The sequence below is a fragment of the Ursus americanus genome, chromosome 4 (assembly GCF_024610735.1).
Source record: "Ursus americanus isolate L20-20 chromosome 4, mUrsAme1.1.p, whole genome shotgun sequence".
Taxonomy (NCBI): domain Eukaryota; kingdom Metazoa; phylum Chordata; class Mammalia; order Carnivora; family Ursidae; genus Ursus; species Ursus americanus.
This window is the reverse complement of record NC_142130.1, coordinates 41,194,397-41,214,971: the sequence shown is the minus strand read 5'-3', so window position 1 is coordinate 41,214,971 and position 20,575 is coordinate 41,194,397. Positions and strand designations below refer to the sequence as shown.

General features: G+C 40.8%; 1 protein-coding gene across 3 annotated transcripts in view; it reads right to left on the bottom strand.

Annotated features, from left to right (window-relative positions):
- The window catches only part of LSAMP (limbic system associated membrane protein), a 632,927-nt gene that overhangs the window by 31,648 nt on the left and 580,704 nt on the right, over nt 1-20,575 (bottom strand). For 2 of the 3 annotated variants that reach the window (XM_087861611.1, XM_045785136.2), the window contains exons 4-6: nt 17,815-17,949; nt 8,495-8,615; nt 7,881-8,029 (exon numbers count right to left, since the gene is read on the bottom strand). In XM_087861611.1, coding sequence (XP_087717737.1) covers nt 7,881-8,029; nt 8,495-8,615; nt 17,815-17,949 — 405 coding nt within the window. Of the gene's footprint in view, nt 1-933; nt 970-7,880; nt 8,030-8,494; nt 8,616-17,814; nt 17,950-20,575 lie in introns of all 3 variants that reach the window. The other variant, XM_045785137.2, reaches the window with a different exon arrangement.

The following is a 20,575-nucleotide window of genomic DNA, read 5'->3' as shown; positions in this document are numbered from 1 at the left end:
CGAGTGTTAATGATACATGATCCGTCTTCAAACTTAAAAAAACATCAGTTTCCTACCTTTAATTCTGAGCACACTCTTTCACAGTGTATACAATAATCTTGTTTAATTGGATTTATTTTTTCCACACTAGGCCCCGCATGGCCTACTCTCCATTTTTTCTCAGGTCTTTGAGTGTTATTTGCAAATCACTTTTCTGGAATTTAATTTCAATGGTAGGTTGGTTTCATTTCAGATTTTTTGTATTGTTTTAATTTTATTTGCCAATTTGCCTTTAAATAGCCTTAAGCTAGAAGGCTGGGGCTGCAGCTTGCATCTAAATGTAATGTAGGAGGTGAAATTTAATTTGAGTGTGTGGAAAGTTTTATGAAAAGGAATACAGAATGACTACCTTATTTTTTCATTTGTGTTTTCTAAAATAGTTATGTTTAAAAGGAAAAGCCCTCAAATTGGCCAAGATTTTAAGAAAAATGAAGGTCCTTGTAATCTGGCTGAGTTCAAACTTTGACCGCACTAGATAAATTCATTTTCACAATACCAAGGACTTCAGATGCAGATTGTATAAGCCTCCAAATATGAGGGTGGTCAGTTAGAGGGTTCGTATTTTTACGAGCTGCAGAACAGAACGGGCTGTGTTCCAAATATGTGAGTTCACAGTTACCTGTCATACATATTAACTGAAGAGAAAATTGCTTTCTGAGCTTGGCATCATCTCGCCAACAACTGACCAACTTGAGTCAGATGACAGATCTGTTACGTGCCTATCAACTGGTGTGGGGACAATTGATTGACTTTCTTTTGAAGGTTTAAAGGAAAGAAAAGATTTCCATTGTATGTGAATTTTGTGAATATGTATTCCCCGTTGTGTGTTTTGCATATTACAGATGATGGAGAATGACCCAGCAACAGAACTACAGTCATAAAAATCATACTGACCTTGAATGGGGTGGGGGATTGTGGGTGAAACACGCTCTAAAGGGGAAAAATAGTAAGCATCATGGAGAGTTTATGTATATCTATATCTGTATCTCTTTCTATATGTATATATTAGCTACTCAGATAATTATACAACAGATGAATTTCCATGCTTATAGGATTATATCTCCCATAAAGCATTTGTCTGTTCTTCTTGCCAACACTAAAGTATCAGAAAGCTATTAGTAAAATTTTAAATCTAAAGCCTTTTAAAAAAAAATTAGCTAGAGTAGGAAACAACATCTTATTGTGGTAACCCTACAAACAGGATCTTACCCTACACTGAAAAAACTTACCACCAAAATTATAGATTTTTTTGGAGGGCTGGGTGGAGGGTATTTAAATTGGTAGTGATCACATTCAGTCATGCGACTTCGTCCTGGTTCTGGTCTCTTTAACTCATGACAGATGGACCCATGATAGCTAAGGACTCCTTTCCTCTCCCTGAGCCCTACAGCTCATATCAGCTTTAGCCAAGTATGTGGAAAATTTATTTTGGAAAATACTAATTCAACTTTTCCCTCAGGTTTTTACTTCCATATTACTAATACCAGTGCAAGAGTAATGCCAAGGAAATAAGTAAACTGGCATGATATAATTTTATTTTGTCTTTTCTTTAATACAATCTAATGATTGTACAATCTAATGATAATACAATCTCTAATGATAATACAATCTCACCTGAAATTTGATCAACCAATCAAATTTACTTGATGATACATCCTGTTGAGTAAGATGAAGTGTTTTTTTGAACACTTGAGTTTTAGCTTACGTGTCCCTCACGGTCCCATCCCCAAGCTACTGATCATAAATTGAATGTGCAGGCGGAGCTCAGGCTTTAAGGAAGCCTCTATTTATCTTATCAAAACCCCAGGTTTAACTCTAAATCCTCCTCTGAGGCTCTTCCAGAGAGGCAGAATGGTGTATTAGGGATAGGACGCATTACTTACTGCCCGGAAACCCCGGTGCAATAGAATTAGCCCGCACTTTATATTTCTCCTAGCCGTTTGGTTACATAAGTACTCATGATAAATTGAAATAAACAAAAATCAAGATCATATTCAAATTTGATCTGCCGGCCGTCTCGTACGGTACCGTAAGTTTAGCAAGAGTATATTTTGCCTGGAATTTGGGCACTCAGTACATCTGGATGCCAAGAAAACCCGGTCTCCTTGCAGAGTGAGCTTTTCTCTAGCTTGGCTGAAAGTTGTAGCTTAAATGCCAAAGTTTCCTAAGTGCATTAAGATGGAACAGGTCAATAATAGCGCAGTGAACAATTGTGTCTTAGTTACACAAGCGTCAAGTAGAAAAATGGTTTAAACCTCCACTGGTTATTTGGTATTAAGTTTCCAGCTTCAAAAATAAACAGCTAAACTGCTTTCAGCGTTTATGCAGCAGCTGGAGACTACTGTCCCATACGATACTCTATCAACTGTATTTTATTTTTATTATTACTATTATTATTCAGACTGTTTAAATGACTCAGCTTAATATTTTCTCATCACACTGTTCACAGCTGGGTAAATGCACTCTGCCCTCGTTTCCACAAGACCATTTATATTGCGAAAATCATTTCACCCGCCCTCCTCTCATCGCCTTTTCAACCATTTCCGGGCTTGTTCTCATCATCTTAGCTCCACCCTGTTCTCATCGTCGCAGCCCTATCATGCACCACTAGTAACTCTCATTCTCTAATTCCATCTTACGGACTTATTCCTTAGATGCTTCCCCATCCCAGCTCTTTATCCTTATTCCTCCACCATCACTCTGCTGCATTTTATAATTTATGCCAGCGTTTGTGGGCTCTTGTAAGACTGTAAAGTGAAATGATGTCACTTAAAATGAAAAAGAAATTCTTCAACGTTTGAAATTCAAAAGTCGGGGAGGACAGGAACTTTGCTGCTACGTGCTTTGTCTGTTGGTTGCTAACATTTGGGGAAGTCAGCGGAGCTTAGCAGCTGACTGGAAGGTTTTAGGAACAGAGCCCTAAGGCTGACCCCAGAAATATATGCTGTGGCTCTTAGTCAGACCCTTAACTCTGATCATCGGTTTCTTATCTGCTAAGTGTGTGTGTGTGTGTGTGTGTGTGTGTGTGTGTGTGTGTGTTATTGGTTGATTCTGCTGGAACACCATGAGATAAATGGGGCATTAACACTTAACAAGAAAAACCTCTGAATTAAAAGCACTTAAATGACAAAGGCTAGAGCTGATGGTAAGGTGTATATATGGAGGTAATTTATTAACTCAGATATGATTTTCTTTTATTTTTCAATGGGTATTGCAGATGTTCTGTAAACTTTCTGGAAGTCAGCATATTCCACACCCATGCTTGAAATGAAATCAAGTCCCAATGCCCACCTATTTCTTATTGTAGCCACAGAGAGCCCTTGTAAAAAGTTTGCAGCCAGTCTTCCAAACTACATGTGGGTAGTGTTCCAAAAGCCGCTCACACTGTTTAATTATGTGGCATCCAGAAGTAGCTGGTAGAGAGGTTTGCCAAGTCTTAACTAGCATCATCAAGTGGTGTCTATTTAAACCCTGAGCCCCCAAGGTAATAACTTAAAACGGTTTCTAAACAAGTGGGGGAGGCCCTCATTTTAAGGGCTCTCTCCAGCGCTGGGTTGCTTGGGTAATACTTGAAATTTAATCAAGTATAGGTTTACAAGTTAATGATCTTCTAAAATTAAAAAGAAAATTTGAAAACCTCCTACATACTGATGTGGTATGGCTCAGTGTAGATTTCTTTGAATGTTTATGTTTTTGTACTTAATAGCTGCAAAATGCCTTCCCAACGCACACATTGCTCTAAAGCGGAAGGTGACTGATTAGGGGAGTGTCCTTTAACATGTGGGGATATTCCCCTCCTGGGGTCAAGCACTGATCACTGGGCTGGAATATTAGTTAGGAATCTCAATGTGCCAAAGATAAATCAAAGATCTAACTAATCCAGTGGACCTTTGTTGGTGGGGGTTAATGGAAATGGAAATGGGAGGTGGCAGACACAGTGTCGCAGGTGGGCAGGGACAGAACAGTCTTTAGTCCTGGAAAGACCTCACTAAGTGAAGAAAGGAGAAAGAAATTATATGTCTCCTCACTGCCAAACAACAAAAGATACATTTCCTAACATTTTCTCCACATGCACAAACCTAGATAACTTATTGATCCAGAGCCTGGATTCTGGAAACAGATTACCCCAGTTTAAATCCCAGCAGCTTTACTTACTTGCTCTAGTTACTTAACCTCTTTGTATAATGGAGAAGTAGGAGTCCCTACTAGGGTTGTCTAGACAATGAAATGAGATCATGTATGGTAAGTGTTTAGTACATGTGCAGAGGCCCTTGTAAGAATTCACTTGGTCAGAAGTGACCACATTAAAATCATCACCCTATCCTGCCTCCCTATCCATTGTTTTAAAAGTAACTCAGCATAAGCATGGAAACAAGATAGGTTTCCTTTGTGGGTGCACTGTAGTCATCAGTGTGCAAACACAGAATCTGTGATGTTCCATATGCTGAGGACGGACCTTCTCCTGGCATTCACAGAAATCTTCCTCCATGTGGTGCGTATCTCCACAGCTGACAAGGACTATGGAGCCGAATCTTTGCCTGTACACACTGTACCATTGCGTTAATGTGTTCAGAAAAATAGCCCAATGTAATGCGTTTCCCAAGATGGAGAAAAATATATAAACTTGGATATACTATAGCCTGAGGTAGTACCGATTCTTGACAGACAATGCTGGAATGTGTGGAGAAGGAGACAAATGAGAAAGGAGTGCTTCCATTGGCTTAGGAAAAAATTACTATGAATACAGTGTATTCTTGCACTTTCATTTAATTACTTTGACCCCTTTGGAGATCAGTATTTGAACAGAGAGTGGAGACGTGTATATATGTATGTATGTGGAGGAGGACAAGATGAATCAGTGACCGCAAACTGACACTGTGTAAAAAGTCAGCACATGTCACTGAGGTGGACACTGAAAATGTGCTGACACCCCAGCGAAGACGGAGAATCGCGAACTCTTCAGGGGCTCTGGCTCTCCAGTTCTCCTTGCTTCCTCTTTCTGGCTGGCAACAGCTCACCAGCTGCCTCGTCTGCTCTGGACTGGCTGGGTCAGCACGGCACCCCGCTGCCCACACAGTGCTCTCTATCAGGGCTGCTGCAGCCGCCCCTCCCAAGCGTCTCTCCCCTCCTGACCCTGTTCTGTGGAAAAGTACCAGCACCAGCAGTGTCTTCCTTCTTCCCATTCAACCCAGCTACTTGGGGTCCAAGTAATGGGCAATCTGTTCACACAGATACTTCCTTTCCACCCCCCCTTCTCTTCCCTTTCTCTTTCCCCACCACCTCCCTCCCTTTCCTTCTCTCTTTCTCTCTTGCCTGTGTGAAATAGGGTTCCATAGAGCTGTATTCCCAAGGATTCAGCTATGATGGCTGTAACAAGGGGTCTCCTAAACCTAAATGGTCACAGTGGGGTGGGCATGGTGGAAGTGCCCTTCCTGTGAGGTAAGAAGCACAGCTTCTCCATTAAAAATGTCCATATTTAGGTCTTGGGTCTAAGAAAGAGGGCAGTAGTTCCACTAATTTTCATCGTGATGCCTCCTAAACTTCCCCATAAGGTGGGAAACCAGTTCCAAACCCAATGCTGATGCACATGCTGCCAAATGCAGAGCGGGTGCCTGGGAGGGCTGTTCTGCAGAGGGCAGTGTGGACCCACGGGGAAATGGCGCACCATTAATCATGGCGCTGTGCACTTCTCAAGTGCATAATTGCAGGTGACTTCTGTGAAGTCATTGGGACAATACAATTATGATACACCTGCCCAAGTCTGTGATTCTCAGCTTACAAACAGAAATTTTGTAAGATTCTTAGCATTTCTTAATTTTACTGTGGGGGGTCCTTAAAGGGAACTTTTATGAATAGGGCAATTGCCTTCACCACCACCACAACTCTAGCAGTATTTCCACTATCTTTGACCTAGCCCACCCTTGCTTTCTCCTTCTCAAGTATTCCACCCTTCCATCCTCCTTCATCTTCATCTCTCAGTCTATAGGTGTCATTTTCTTTATTATTTGAAATATATTAGCACACTTCTGGGAGGGATACAAAAAAATGATACTTTAATGCAAATTATAGTGGCTCACTTTCTCTAACCCAATGGTCCCACTTTTTTCTATAAAACCTCTTATTGTTCCTATAGAACCTCTTATTAAGTGTATGTTGTTTTTAGATACGTCAGAATCTCAAATTTAGAGTTGAGGCTGTTTTCCCCCACTTACGGAATCCCTGATGTCAAGAATGAAACAAGTAACTACATTTCTTAATAAATACCTTCTCAAGTGTCTTGAGATATTGGTGTCTCCAGCTGAAGTAGAGAACACTGATGTTTGGTCTTTGGAGACAAGTAAACAGGGATATGAATTTTAAACTTCATATTAAAATTCATATGAATTTTAAACTTCAAGCATTTGTATGACTGTATCCCTTCAAACTGTTATAGGTTGAAGTCAATGGGAGTTATGGATGAGAAACTGAAGGCCAAATTTGGAATAGTTTGTGGTGGTTGTTTTTTATAAGCAGAGCTGGATCTTGAGCAGTTATAAAATGGCTTTAATACTGCATCTCTAGAGAACTCTCACTTAAATTGATTTTTCTCCTAAAAAAAATATATATATTTTTTCTTGTAGGCTCATCTAAATCGGATAAAGCAAGATGGAGACATCTCTCCTGGTCATCATAGTATTTCTAGCTTTTCCAACTGAACATGTGCAGAAAAAAATTCCTAGTGGCTTGTTATTTCAAAATAATAAGAGTAAAGGTTTTGGACTTTCTCTTTTGGTCCAAATGAACTTTCTGGCTCAGCATGTGCTAACTCTTTTGTTTGTTTTACTTATTCTGTTCAACGTTTTCCTATTCCAAATTCCATTTTCTTATTCCGAGTTTTGGGATCAGCTGAACAGGACTGATCAATAGAAAACTACATAAAAATAAGAGATGATTAATGAAACTGTAGACTTGCTTTCTTATTCCAAATATATCATCTTCTCCTAATTTTACCTGTCATACTTCTGTTTCCCAGAGGGCATTTGTGTCTACGCTCATAGCCTCAGGGCCAGCAAGGCAAGGGGTCAGAGAGCTGACCATAATAGCTGCTACAGAGCCAGGCTCTGAGATGGGCTCTCCTATTAACACCAGGAAGCTAGAACAACCGAGGCCTCCTCAGTCTGCCTTAGGATCTTCTCCGGTCTTTGGAAAAGCTCCTCTCTCCTACCATTTTATCTCTTCCAAAAATATGTCAGATAAGTAATGTTTCCTGCTGTCATATGGAAACCTTTCTGCAACCATTTTTCCTCCTTCAGATTTTCTATCATGTTTTAATCATTCACTCCACCGTTTCTCTTGTGTTGTTAAAAATACACTTTCTTTTCCCAGCCTCTCCCTTCTCCCAGCACCTTATCCATCCTCATGAAATTTTTCTTCCTCAATCACTCTCACTAGGGCCATTTTTAAACTGCCATCCATTTTCCAGGATCTTACATCACCTCTGTTCCTAAAGAGATTTCTGTTGTTTGAATATTCTTACAGTTAAATCAACCAGGGAAAAAAAACCCAAAATGAAACAAAAAACAAAAATGAAAAAACAACCCAGCAACAACAAAAAAACACAAAAAGGTAGTTAGCAAAAGTAAGCCGGGAAATTGAGAGTTCACTTCATTTATAAATCCTGCCTTATGCATAGGGATTGAGGGCCTATGTTCTTGTTTCAGTGACTATCTTCCTATTTTTGGTGTAACTTTACCTTTAGTAGGTAGGTAGATGATAAGGTAAGGGAGTGATTTTCAAGTTTTCCACTGGAGAACTCAGTTGACTTAGTTCCCCCGAGCCAGGCCCTGCTTTGGCATACTTACTGAAAAGGACTAGGCTGGCATTGGTGACCCCCAGATTGTTGGCAGCCACGCAGGTATAGTTGCCATAGTGTTCCTCAGTGACGTTGGTCACCGTCAGGGAGGACTGGCCCTCCGTGCTCTTAATCTCAAGGCCATTAGCACTGTTTATCCTACAAGTTCAAAAACAGAAGAGTAAAAAGACACTCATGAAGACTTGGTGCAATAATCCTTTTTTCATCGTGATATTGGAGGACATGGAAAGAAATGTAGTAGTTAGAGCTTGTGGTTCCTGCTCAATTCCTCATTTGAATCATGCAGCCCCACATCATCAGAATCAATGTCCATTGACAGAGAAGACTCAGGAATGGGTGAGTTTCATTGGGCTTTGGTTTCTGCTACCGGCAAGAAAGACATGCTGGTGGAAACTACCCATTAAGCCAACTCCCTCCCTCTTTGCATGTAACCTGAATGCTTTGGGGCTTTGGGTTAAGAGCTACAGGCCCCAAAGCACTTGAGAAAGAGATTTAGAAAACAAAGAGTTGAATAGTGTAAACCCACATCATGACAGCAGGGCTTGGTTCTGTCCCCAGGACCACCTAGTAGAGCAAAGGGGGCCCGGCACACTTGACACATACCTGGTGTCATCCCGGTACCACTCAAAGTCAGGCGCAGGCACTGCCGAGGCCTCACACTTGAGTGAAGCTTTCCGCCCTGTGGTGGCTTCGTTGCTCTTGGATTCTGTGATAGTGGGAGGATCTGTAGAAAAGACAGGCACAGATTGACGGGAGAGTCAGAGGGTGCTGCAGAATTTCCATGCACTCAGAAAGGACTATCTGACCGGAGAGCTGCACGAAAGGAATAGTCTTCAAGCCTCATTTACATGAATTTTGTGATCAGCTGAATGGCACTGATCACTAGAAAATGAAATAAAAATAAGAGATGATTAATGAAACTGTAGACTTGCTTTATTTAAATGGGACACTTAACAGAGTTTTATGGCAATGGAATCTAGGATTTCATTTTCCCTACTCCAATAGACCATCGATTATTTTAACCATAGATTATAATATTTACATAGTGTTTTCTTTTCATAAATTAAGTGGTGATACTAAAGGACTTGGGATTTTAAATGTCTCATTTGAACATTTTTCTTTTCATCATCCATATTATCATCATTATTGTTATAGTTTGAGATGGTAGTAAGGAGTCTGGTGAAAGTGATAGAGGATTCAAGTTCTCCCAACATAAGCTCAGCCTGATATTGTTGCAGGAATTCAGAAAAAACAAACAAACTAGTGTTAGATGCTTACCTTTTTTCTCCTAAGTGTTCCTTTATTGCTATGACCTAAGTAACTCGTGCTTTTGTGTGTGAGTGGGCAGTGCAAGTCTGCCTGCCGCAGTGAAGCCTCCCTGGCCTGTCAGTTTTCTGTGCTCATTGGCAGTTGTTCATTCGATATGTTCTGCTTAGAACTGGGCCTGCGAAGCTGTAGCAGGCTTCGAATGAGCTCAGAAACACATGTGATATTCTAATTTGCCATGATTCTTTCAAACAATCCTACAGAGGGTGCAACACGCGTTATGGGTCCACATGAGTGAGCTGGGATGGTAGACTCAAGCTCCTGGCTTGATGATGCTGTATTTGTACAGGTTATGGACCTTCAAGGAGAAAAAGACGTTTCCACCCAAAGGCCATTTGCCAGAAAATGGCAGGTTGGCTCTGTGCATAAGTCAAAAATAGACCCAAACAATCTGTTTAGATTTTGTAGAGGAGAAAGCTTATTTAGCAAATTAGCAAAGTCAACTCTAGGACACAAGATTCAGTTAAATCTCTACTCCTCAGCACTTGGTTCGGCTCACTCATTTTTGATTTTTGTCTTCATATTCAAAACTATTTTCCAAGTTGCCTGCCTATAGAAGACTCTGATCTTCGTAGCTTAAAATGATGCACAAAACCATGAAGTTAGTCTGCAGTTTTCTCTCCCATTTCATTTTCACATCAGTTTGGACATCTTGAAATCACTGCCAGAGAGAGGAGGAGTTAAAGCACGTTTGGATCAGCATCACCAGCCCATGTGTAGACAGATATGCCAAAGCGGGTGGTGGAGGTGGCTGTTTTATTTTAGACCTATCTACTCATTTTTGTATAGACACAAAAAAGCAGCCAGATGAGTGGAAAGAGCCCTGGATTAGAAACTAGGAGTCCTGGGGCGCCTGGGTGGCACAGCGGTTAAGCGTCTGCCTTCGGCTCAGGGCGTGATCCCGGCGTTCTGGGATCGAGCCCCACATCAGGCTCCTCCGCTGGGAGCCTGCTTCTTCCTCTCCCACTCCCCCTGCTTGTGTTCCCTCTCTCGCTGGCTGTCTCTATCTCTGTCAAATAAATAAATAAAATCTTTAAAAAAAAAAAAAGAAACTAGGAGTCCTGGAATTTAATTTCAGTTTGGTTGTGTGGACCTCCCATCACATAATTTATCATACTGAGCCTTGGTTTTCTTACCTATAAAGTGAGGGGACTACACTTTAATGACCTCTAGTATCCCTTCCAGCTTTAAAAAACAAAAAAACAAAAAAAAAACCCAAACAAACAATTCTAGTCAAAACTGCCCATCCTTCACAAATGGGCAGTTGGTATCATTATGACCCAAGTGTATGTTCATACCCATAACTCATTTAACCCTTAAATTACTAACTTTCAAAATTATAACTTGTTTATCTGTTCCATGAGTTAGAAGTTAGGGTTAACAGAAACAGGAAACCTGAGGTCTGATTTTGACTCCTCTCTTACCTAGAACTACGGCCTGCTCAACTGGCTGCACTAGTTTGATCTTTTTCTTTCTTTTCTTTCAAAATAACAAGTTAGCTTAAAATGATCACCAAGATTCCACTTAAAATTCTTTCATTTGGTGATTTGCTATATGGATCATTAGAGCACATTAGTTTCAAAGTTAATGGAATAATTGGTGGTTGTGGTGTTGGTGGGGGACGCGTCTGTATAGAGATGGAGCACTGAACAGAGGTTAAGTGTTTGGATTTAAAGTTTGATAGACATGAGCTCAAATCCAGGCTCTATACCTCACTGTCCTTCCTCATTACAGAAGATAGTGCTTTGTCTAGGGTCACATCACCTCACCTTCGTCATCTATAAAATGCTGGAACCAGAGGAAGGGATGTCCACTTTGAGAGTACTGAAGAAACCCAAAATAGCCTGCGCTAGGTTTGTGATAAAGGGGATGGAAGGGAAGGGACAGAATTGAAATGGACAGATATGAAGCCTCAGAATTGGCAAGAATAGATGTGAAGGATGAGGGAAAAAAGGAGGAGTGTCAAAGGTAACACCCAAGTTTCTGGGTTTGGCATCTAAGTGACACCATCCACTGTGAAAAGATACATAAGAAGAGAAATGATGACCATGAACAAATACTAGTTTCCCATCCTCACCTCTTCACTGTAGTCGATTCTGAAGCTGCCAATGACTCCACAATTTGTAGCATGCTGGCCAGAGAGATAATCTTGCTTGTGATTCTATTGACTTGTTTAATTTCTCAGTTTTTAAAATGAGTTTTAACCAGTGTTTGTGAGTTTCTGGAGCCACATGGTTATGAGTGACAAACCCTTAATGATGACTACCTTTTTGCTAAGCCAGCCCTAACCTGGGTCCGATTCCACACTTTCCATCACCTCCACTTCTGGAACTCATGGCTGTGGCACCTCAACATAATAATGCCATGGTACAGGGTGTCCAGTCCCTCCACCATGGGACCAGGGATGCAGGTCCCGCCTGTACAGTTTTGTGGGAGAGTTCTTCCTTACTCTGGATGTTTCCTTCTATGTGGTGGGAGCTTATTTAGTATACCTCCTTGCTCAGAGACCCACAAGGAAAGAATGATTTTGACTGAAAAATGTGGGAAGAATAAATGAGGTTTTTTTTGGCTAATCTCTTTCCTTGCTTCCTTTTGGGACCAACCTTCTGGCAGGGAACATGGGTTCTCCTCTGCTTCTCCACACTAAAGTCTTACTCGGGCTCTCTCCTTCCTGCTCTCCGGTGAGTAGGCCTGCCCCATTCCAGGGCTGCCATGCTTGAGGAGATAAGTCACCCACACTAAGTACTATCTCTAACCATCTTCATCTCTAATAATGGGGGCAACTGGGCCTCCCATACATCTCCTTTACTTACTTCTCCATTTGTTTAGAACCTGAATAACTATGTAGTAAGTTATTTATTAGCTCCTCAGAGATGCCAGTATGGGAAGAGTGACAGCGAATTAGGGCTGAACACTTTTAGGTGCATTAATTTGGGGATAGGATGACACTGGTCAATTACAAAGGCCAAACACTTGCTTCTCTCCTTGAAAATCTAGGAAGTTTCTCCTACCAAGGTAAACTCGCAGATAATGATAAATGTACAAAGAAGTCATTGTTCCTAATATTTCTCAGATGACACAATGGTGCAGGTCTGTTCACTCATGGCTTATTGGAATGAACATTTCAAAATTCATTTGTAATGAATTTTGTATAGGTGAGGCTAAGGAAAATTATTACAAATCACATTGCAGCATGCCTAGTATAGTTAGAATAATAGATGTCCATGCTCAAAATATCGTTATAATAAAAATGTGGCTTAATAAAAATGCGGCACAGAGTTCATTGTTATTCTTTATGTGACTTTGGAATAGCCTACAATTTTCAAAGGACTCTTCCAGTATTCATTACTTCAAAATTCTGGGTTCTAAAAGTATTAATAAGGACTTTCTTCTTCTTATATCACCAATAACAAGAGTTTTTCAATTAGAATGAATAGGATAACAATGACCGTGGCCTAGCAAACAGAATATCATTCATTTAATCATCCTGATTTTTTGGAATAATAATATAAAAGAACAAAATTCTTAATAAAGGTCTCAATTTGTGGACATTGACCATGTATCAGCACTCTACTAGGCTTTAGGTATTTTTTTCATCCAAATAATAGCTGTCAGAGATAAGGCTTATTAACCCTAGTTTATGAATGAGAAGACAAATCTACGGAGGGTTAATAACTTGTCCAAATTCACATAGCCAGCATTTGATGGAGTCTAGATCTGAACCCATGTTTGAAGCCCATGCTCTGAACCTCTCTGGGCTTCCATTTGAATGAGTTCCTTTAAAGAGAAATGAATTCCTAATAGGGAAAAATACCATTTAGGGGAACATGTTGGTAGCTTAAAAGGTAAATGTTCTATTTGTGCTATTAAAGGGTACCAAAAAGGGCACAGCATCCAGTGACATAGGGGGTATAAATCCACATTAGAATTCAGGAGTTGAGGGATCAATTTCTGCCTGTGCCACTAAGGTTTTCATCTCCTAGGGGTGACATGTTGACCTCCTGGGGCCCCCCATCTATGCATGGGGAGGATGACCCCTGTGATCTGTCTCATAGGTTTGATGTAAAGATCAAATGAAATGTATATGAGAGCACATGTAACACCTGAGGTGATTACTTTTATTACTATTATTATTTTTTGTATTTATTATTTGTATTACTATTATTCACATGGTGTTTTGGAAGGAAAGAGGGCTTTGGAGTTACAACTGGGTTAGAATCCCAATTCTAGCTACCACTCACAAGTTCTTTGATTTTATGGCCAAGAATGCTTATATTCTCTGAGCTCTGTTTTTGTCCTCTCTGCAGAGGGATGATTTGATTATCTTTCAGGGCTAGTATGTAATGGTGGACCAATGGGGGAAGGGCAGAGATTGGAGGCAATAAGAAAGGTACTATCTCTAGAGAATTTAGATACAATAATAGAACTAACTCACCATGTTTTAATGTTTTTTTTTAATCCCCATGTCCCAGCAATACTAAACTAAACATACTTAATAATGTCAGTGATAAAGTAAATACCTCCTCGCTGGGGCAACTCAGGCCCAATACACCATCCTCCTTGGTTAGCCACTGTCAATGTGATGACTGCAGTGAATCACCAAAACGTCTAGCACAGTTTCGGTACTCTGAAGGAATTCAGAAAATTATGGTTCTTGTTCACATTGCAAAGTTATGGTAGAAGTTTGCAATACTCTGGATTCCTACTGAATATTTCCTCTAAAGGTACCCTAATAGAGTCCTAAGCATTAGGACACGTCTCTACTGAAACCGTGCCAAATAAAAGAATAAACTAAAGGTTGGCATGGAGAATGTGTAGCTGTGGCTACGAATATCCAGAGAAAGTAGCCAGTCTGGTTGCATAATGAGCAGTTATTTTCCTGAAGTCTCACCATCAAGTGATTTTTGAATCAAAGCTTTGAAGAGTTCAGTTAAGATGCATATATATTATCTGGAGACAGTGGATGTCTCCAGTCCCAATTGTAGATTCTATGATAAGTAACCTCTGCCTCCTCTAATAAATGGCTATCAAATGTAAGGGTGAGCTTTAGAAATGCCAGGTTAGCTCTGGACACCAACGTGGAGGCAGAGCTGAGTTTAAAGGGAGACAAGTAGAGGGAAAAGAAGTTAGAGCATGGTAGTGTGAACCTAGTTGGGGACATCGTTATGAGAAGATGGAAAGTAGGAATATTAGCTGGTAAATGGGGTGGAGGAAAGGCTTGAGAGTTGGGGGCAGCTTTGGAGAAGTATTTCTGCAGAAATAGGAAAAGAGTTCAGTATAAGAAGAATTCGAATAAACTTAACAGTCCGCATTCATTGACCATTGACTATGCACTTGATATTATCCTCAGGATACTGGGCAGTAGGATGAGGTAAACCCATAAGCAGCTACTTTTAATGCACCGTGAGAACTGAAATTGGGGGAATCTGTAAGAAAAGGACAGTTGTCCCTAGGGATTGTATCTGGAAGAAATGAGCAGCTGCACTGTAAGTAAGATACAAGAAACCAGAAGTCCTATCTAGTGTACTGGTAATAAGCTTATTTAGTTGAAGAGATTTCAGGTCAATAATTTAGCTTCTGTAAACTCCAGGACTTCTCACTACTTAGAAAATAGATTTTGCACGTCACATGGCTAGATGCAATGCTATAGACCAACTGTGGAGAAGGATTAGCCAAGAGAAGTAAAAAGGAGAGACTGCAGAATCCAGTTTAGGAGGTAAACAGGAGTAACTGTTGTGTCTACATCTTTCGTTCACTGCTCTAGCTTCTCAGTGTCCTGCAACAAGTATCTCTTGGCAACTGAGTAAATGAATCAATGAAATGCTCGTAGGAGAAAATTACCAGCATTGGGATGTTTTTTCAGTGGTACTCAGGGTCTGTTTCATTACAATAAGCTATTTAGCCATTATTTATCTTAGCCATCCTGATCCCCCGAACTAATTCCAAACCCTGTGTTTTGAAAAGGAAGAGGAATCAGTTTAAATAATGGGACACTTTCACAGTACGTAGGCTTAGATGAAGTGGTGCAGGTAATACTGGATATTTCTTGGTAGGAACAAGTTTTGCTAGCCAGACCTGGTTCTGTAATTCAATCCTGGAGATGTCATCTACTTAATACAACTACATTTAAATAGGACAAAGTGTATGAACAGTACAACAGGTACAATGGCTGGTTGTTTTAATGTAATATAAACACAGCTTACGAAGTATTGGTAAAAAAAAGTGATTACCAAGGAAACTAGTATTAGAATATATTTCCTGATTTGTGACTGATCTCATTTACGAAGTTTGGAGAAATGTTAAGAGGGGAGACTCTACCTGTGAGTTTTTTACCTACTCATTTTTACCTACTCATACCAGTCAACATTCACTGAGCAATTTTTATAAGGTTAGGTATGTGCTAGGTCCTGCTGGTTAGGACATACATTCTGTATGTTTAACTAAGCTCATTATAAAACTCCATGTAATTTGTTATTAGATTTCTTTTCAGAATCTTGAGGTTCTGTCTATCTCTTCCGTGGTTTATTCATCACTAGGAAAAGCTCACATCTTCATAGAAGCCTTTTCTTAAAAATTATCAGTATTTTCTTCTGCTCTAAGTTACACTATGGGGACAGTCAAGAAGGAGCAATGTCAGACTAATTGCGCTAATAATAATAGGGCCCAGGCGGCTGGCTTTGATCTTGGGAACCATCTGCAATGCAGACCACTTTGATGTTTCACACAATGGAAGCATAAATATTTTCTATGTACTCCATGATTGGACTTTCAGAAATCTAATTAAGATGAAGGTCAATTAAGAGAAAATGAAATCTGAACTCTAAAAGTCAGAGAAGAGGTGGACGATGATGGCATGGCTGTGTGTACATAAAAGAACCTAACTAACCTAATTATAAACTTAGATAAACACCCAGAGAAATCGCCTTTCATGTGAAAAAAAGGTCCTAAAGCATTTTATAACATTGAGATCATTAATGTGTCTTTGAAACACACCCAGCACTGAAAAAGAATAGTAATACTGGCATTTCAAAACTCTATTACTAAAAAAGAAAATCGCAGACAGCTACAGGATAAAAGCACTTCAGAGCTCATCAAATGTACCCCTTGCTTCTTGGAAATGATTGCCATAAGTGTGTACGGCAGAGTCCTATGTACTGGATTCTTCTAGGTATGGGGTGAAGGAGACTTCACTGTCCGTCTCAGAAGGCCACAAGGCTAAAGCAGGGCAAGGGGAAATGGTGTAGCCCGGCATCGACCAGGTCAAAGTTTCCTCAGCTCTCTATGGCTCATTTTCCAAATCTGTAAAGTCGAACTAATGATGTTTATCTCATGAGTTTACTGTGAGAGTTAAATGTAATTCCGTTAGTGCAGTGCTGCACATAGTAGGAACGAAGGATTGAAAACGCCTTCTCGTCCTCTTCCTCCTGAGAACATGGGCTTTAGAATCAAACGGGCCAGAGCCTGAATCCCTTTTCTGATATTTGCTTCCACATTGGAAAAGCAATTTTACTTCCTTGGGCTTCAGGGTCTCAAACCCTAAAATGGAATCAATTCTATCTACCGTGACAGGGACTTTATATAGACTCGCTGGTACACAGGTAACTGCACGGAGGGCTTAAGATTATGGAAAGTAACTCTTCATGGTCTAGAGTATATTTTCAAATACGGGTTAACGTGCTTGTGCACGTGTCTCTGTGTGCCTATGTACATGCGTGTATGCGTGTTATATGTACAGATGTATATATGGTGTGCAGGGTATGTATCTGTATGTCTTTGTGTGTGCACTCAATGCATAGGGAGAACTGTCAGGATGTCCCTTTGTCCCTGTCACTAGCCACAATTGTGTGATGTGGGAACTCGAATTTGAATGATGTGAAAAGTCACTCCTAACTGAACAGGGTAAACGAATTCTCTTTATTCCTTTGCTGGGTGACATACATCATATGGCTCCACCCCCGCCCCCCATCTTTTGAACTACATCTAAGGATCCTTTCATCTGCGAAGTTCAAAGGATGCCCATTACCTATGCATCTTAGTGAAATCTTCGTTTCTAATGCCCATACTTTGGGACAAATAGATAACCAACCTAATTTATCAGGTATCCTGGTAGCCATCAGGGACACGTGATACCTGACCACAGTGACTTGAATTTGTTCTCAAGGCCAATTAGTTCACTAGCAGAGCAAGGGGTATTGCCTTCTGATAAACAATGCAATAAGAGAAATTCCAGTTGAAGCAGATATGAATTGTTTCTTTTTCCAAAGTGGCGTGACCTTGTTCTCCACAAAAACCAAAATAGTGACTGCCAGAAATGCTAGGGCGGTCTGATCATGTTTTCTTAATTCTGTAGTCTGAGTAGAAGACAGACTGTATTGTTAAATGCATTATGGGTTATATTTAGAGTCGGTAGAGTTGATTTATCTAATTCAAAGGCCAAGTCCTGCCCTTGGATGTGTCCAATGTATAAATGTGCATCCCTCACTACAGGAGCATCTGCTTGAAATGCAATGTTCTTTTGCTAATGGGATCTTTAGCGCTTGCTCGTGGTGGAGGTGGGCGCTGGGCACACAGCACCTGCTGGCTTTTGCCGTACTCACAGTTCACAGTGACCTTCACTTGTCTGACATCCGCCGAGGAGACTTCATTGGCAGCTTTGCACTCATATTTGCCTGACTGCTCCCTGGTGATACCAAGGATCTCCAGATATTCTTCTTCTCCTTCAAACTCTCTCCCTGAAAAACAGAGATTTGCGTGATTGTTTTTTAGGTTTCCAATGCACAGTAGAACACCTATGTTTTCTTTTCAGAAGCGGTAAATGCATATGGCTTTTTAATAATTTGACAATGCATTTGTCTGAGGTCAGGTCCCACGGAAGCAGACCCTAAGACAAAAAGTCAAGTGAATGTGATTACAGAAGGAGTGTTCTCAGGAAAAACCAGTAGGTGAGTAGGAAAATGGGACCTGGAAGAGAAAGAAGCCAAGAGAGGGTACAGGTCACATCCCACAGAAGGTAACTTGGTTTAATCTGTCAGGGAACTCTGGGGAAACACACGTCCCACTTCAAGTTGTTCGGACTGAGTGTCAAGAAACTAGAGTGTTTATGCATCTATACCATTAGGCATTGGTTATGGCTCAGAACACAGTGGGAAATGGGCACAGAGTTGTAAGGGCTCAGAGGGGCTACCATTGAAGCTCTGTTACCATCAGTTACACCATGTGGCAAAGCACGCTTCCAACCAAAGTTGTTATTAGGAAAAGCGGTTTCCTTTTGAGAAACTCACTCTTCTCCCTCAATTATGTGGAATTCTGTTTACAAAGGTCATGTTCAAAACCCTGTCTTGCAGTTACGGTTTCCTTGCTTGGTGTCAAACTGCTTCATCATTGAGACTTTCAGGCTAGGAACCAGATCCATGAAGATATGCTGTTGATGCTGTGCTTTGTGATAGACTGTGCACATGGGGGTGGGTGGTAGGGAGCTCAATATCATTGGCTTAATCAGTTAGGATTAGGGGTCTGGAGGTCCTTTTTGGAAAGTTCCACAAACTTGGATGTGTCCATTTAGTAATGAAATTTCAAGACAGGTAGGCCTGTTTACTTCCTCTCCTGTGGAGTATAATTGATTAAATGACTTTCTTCCTGGACAGGGGTGGGGATAGGAAGAGCAGGAATAGGAAGTGGGAGGGGAGGAAAAGAAATGGAGGGAAAAGAAGGTGAAGAGGAAAGGGGATTGAGCAGGGGAGGAGCTTGGCCAAAAAGGCCTACGGACTTTAACTCCAGCTAAATTGAACTCTCTTTACACCAAATTACAAAACCCCATTGCTGCTGGGTTAGGATGAAGCAGCTGGGCAGGGTGCAAAAGGACACAGTCCTGCCCTGTGAGGAAATCTTGCTCTTGGTCATCCCGCACTAAATGGTACCAATTAATAGCTTTGCTCAAATGCCACAAGCTGTTTTCCTTTTCCGGAAATTCCCCAATGGCCAAATCAACATAACAGTCAGCACAGAGACAAATTCACTGTCTAAATATGTCAGCCAAGCCTGTTAACTAGGCTCCCAATAGAACATAGGGCCTCTTTGATAACATCCTATAACACAACTGTCAGCACTATTCTGAGCTTCAAGTCTTCTGTCAATTGTCACTATCACTAGTGTTGAGGAAACTATGCAATCCCCAAAATAAAAGGCAGTAGTTATGTAGAATTATCTGGCTGTGGAGTCTTGCACATCATCTAGCACGTTTCTACTGAAAATGTTTTAGGATTAGTCTATTACATAAATAGCTGCAGATTATCTATAAAAGATTATTTTTTTCCCCTGTCTATGTTTTCACCTTTTTTCTTCTCCACATTCAGGGAAGCAGTCAGACCTGACTCACATGCTACAGAAGTAGAATGTAGTAGGAAAGAAAACAGAAATCTTAGGAAGGGTAATAGTCCACCGTATTGGATGAGCTGGGAAGAATTTGGGCTTGGAGGGAAAAGAATTCCTTCCTTCATACTTGCAATTGTGGACTGAGAGTCATGTCAACTAAGTGATGCTAAAATATTGTAGCTAAAAGCAAATACCTTGAAGACAAATGGCAATGTTGACAACTACAGGCCAAAATAAGTGTAAACTCATTTAAAAAATCCAGGGTTCACAGCCACCTGGGTGGCTCCGTTGGTTAAGCATCTGCCTTCAGCTCAGGTCATGATCCTGGGGTCCTGGGATTGAGTCAAAATTGGGATCCCTGCTCAGGGGGGAACCTGCTTTTCCCTCTGCCCCTCCCCTGCCTTGTGCACCACTTTCTCTTTCTCTCTCTCTCGCAAAAATAAATAAATAAAATCTTTTTTAAAAATCTGGAGAGCAGAGGTGGAATTGACAGTAAGACAACATTACTGATTTTGAGAATAATGGCAGATTGTAGTAAAAGAAGAGCATGGGGTGCCTGGGTGTCTCTAAAGTTAGTTAAGTGTCTGACTCTTGGTTTCTGCTCAGGTCATGATCTCAGGTTCGTGAGATAGAGCCCCACAGCAGGTTCCACGCTGAGCACCCCTCTGCCCTTCCCCCCGTCCCTCCCCGTTTGTGTACTCTATCTCTCCAAAATAAATAAATAACATCTTTTTAAAAAAAAAGAAAGAAGGGTTCACAATAATTTCTGAATGGTGTAAGATTTCTGCCCTGCCAGGCCCTACACCCATCAACCTCGTTCCTGGGTAGGTCCTGAGCTGTCAGTGAAAGACGGAACAAGGGCAGTCTTCTTAGAGATAGCCAATAACACTGAATTCTTTTCAATTCACATAAAATACCTAGAAATGGTGGGCAGTGAATCCCTACCTTGCATTTTGAATTTCTAAAAGATAGAAACCTGTTGCAGGA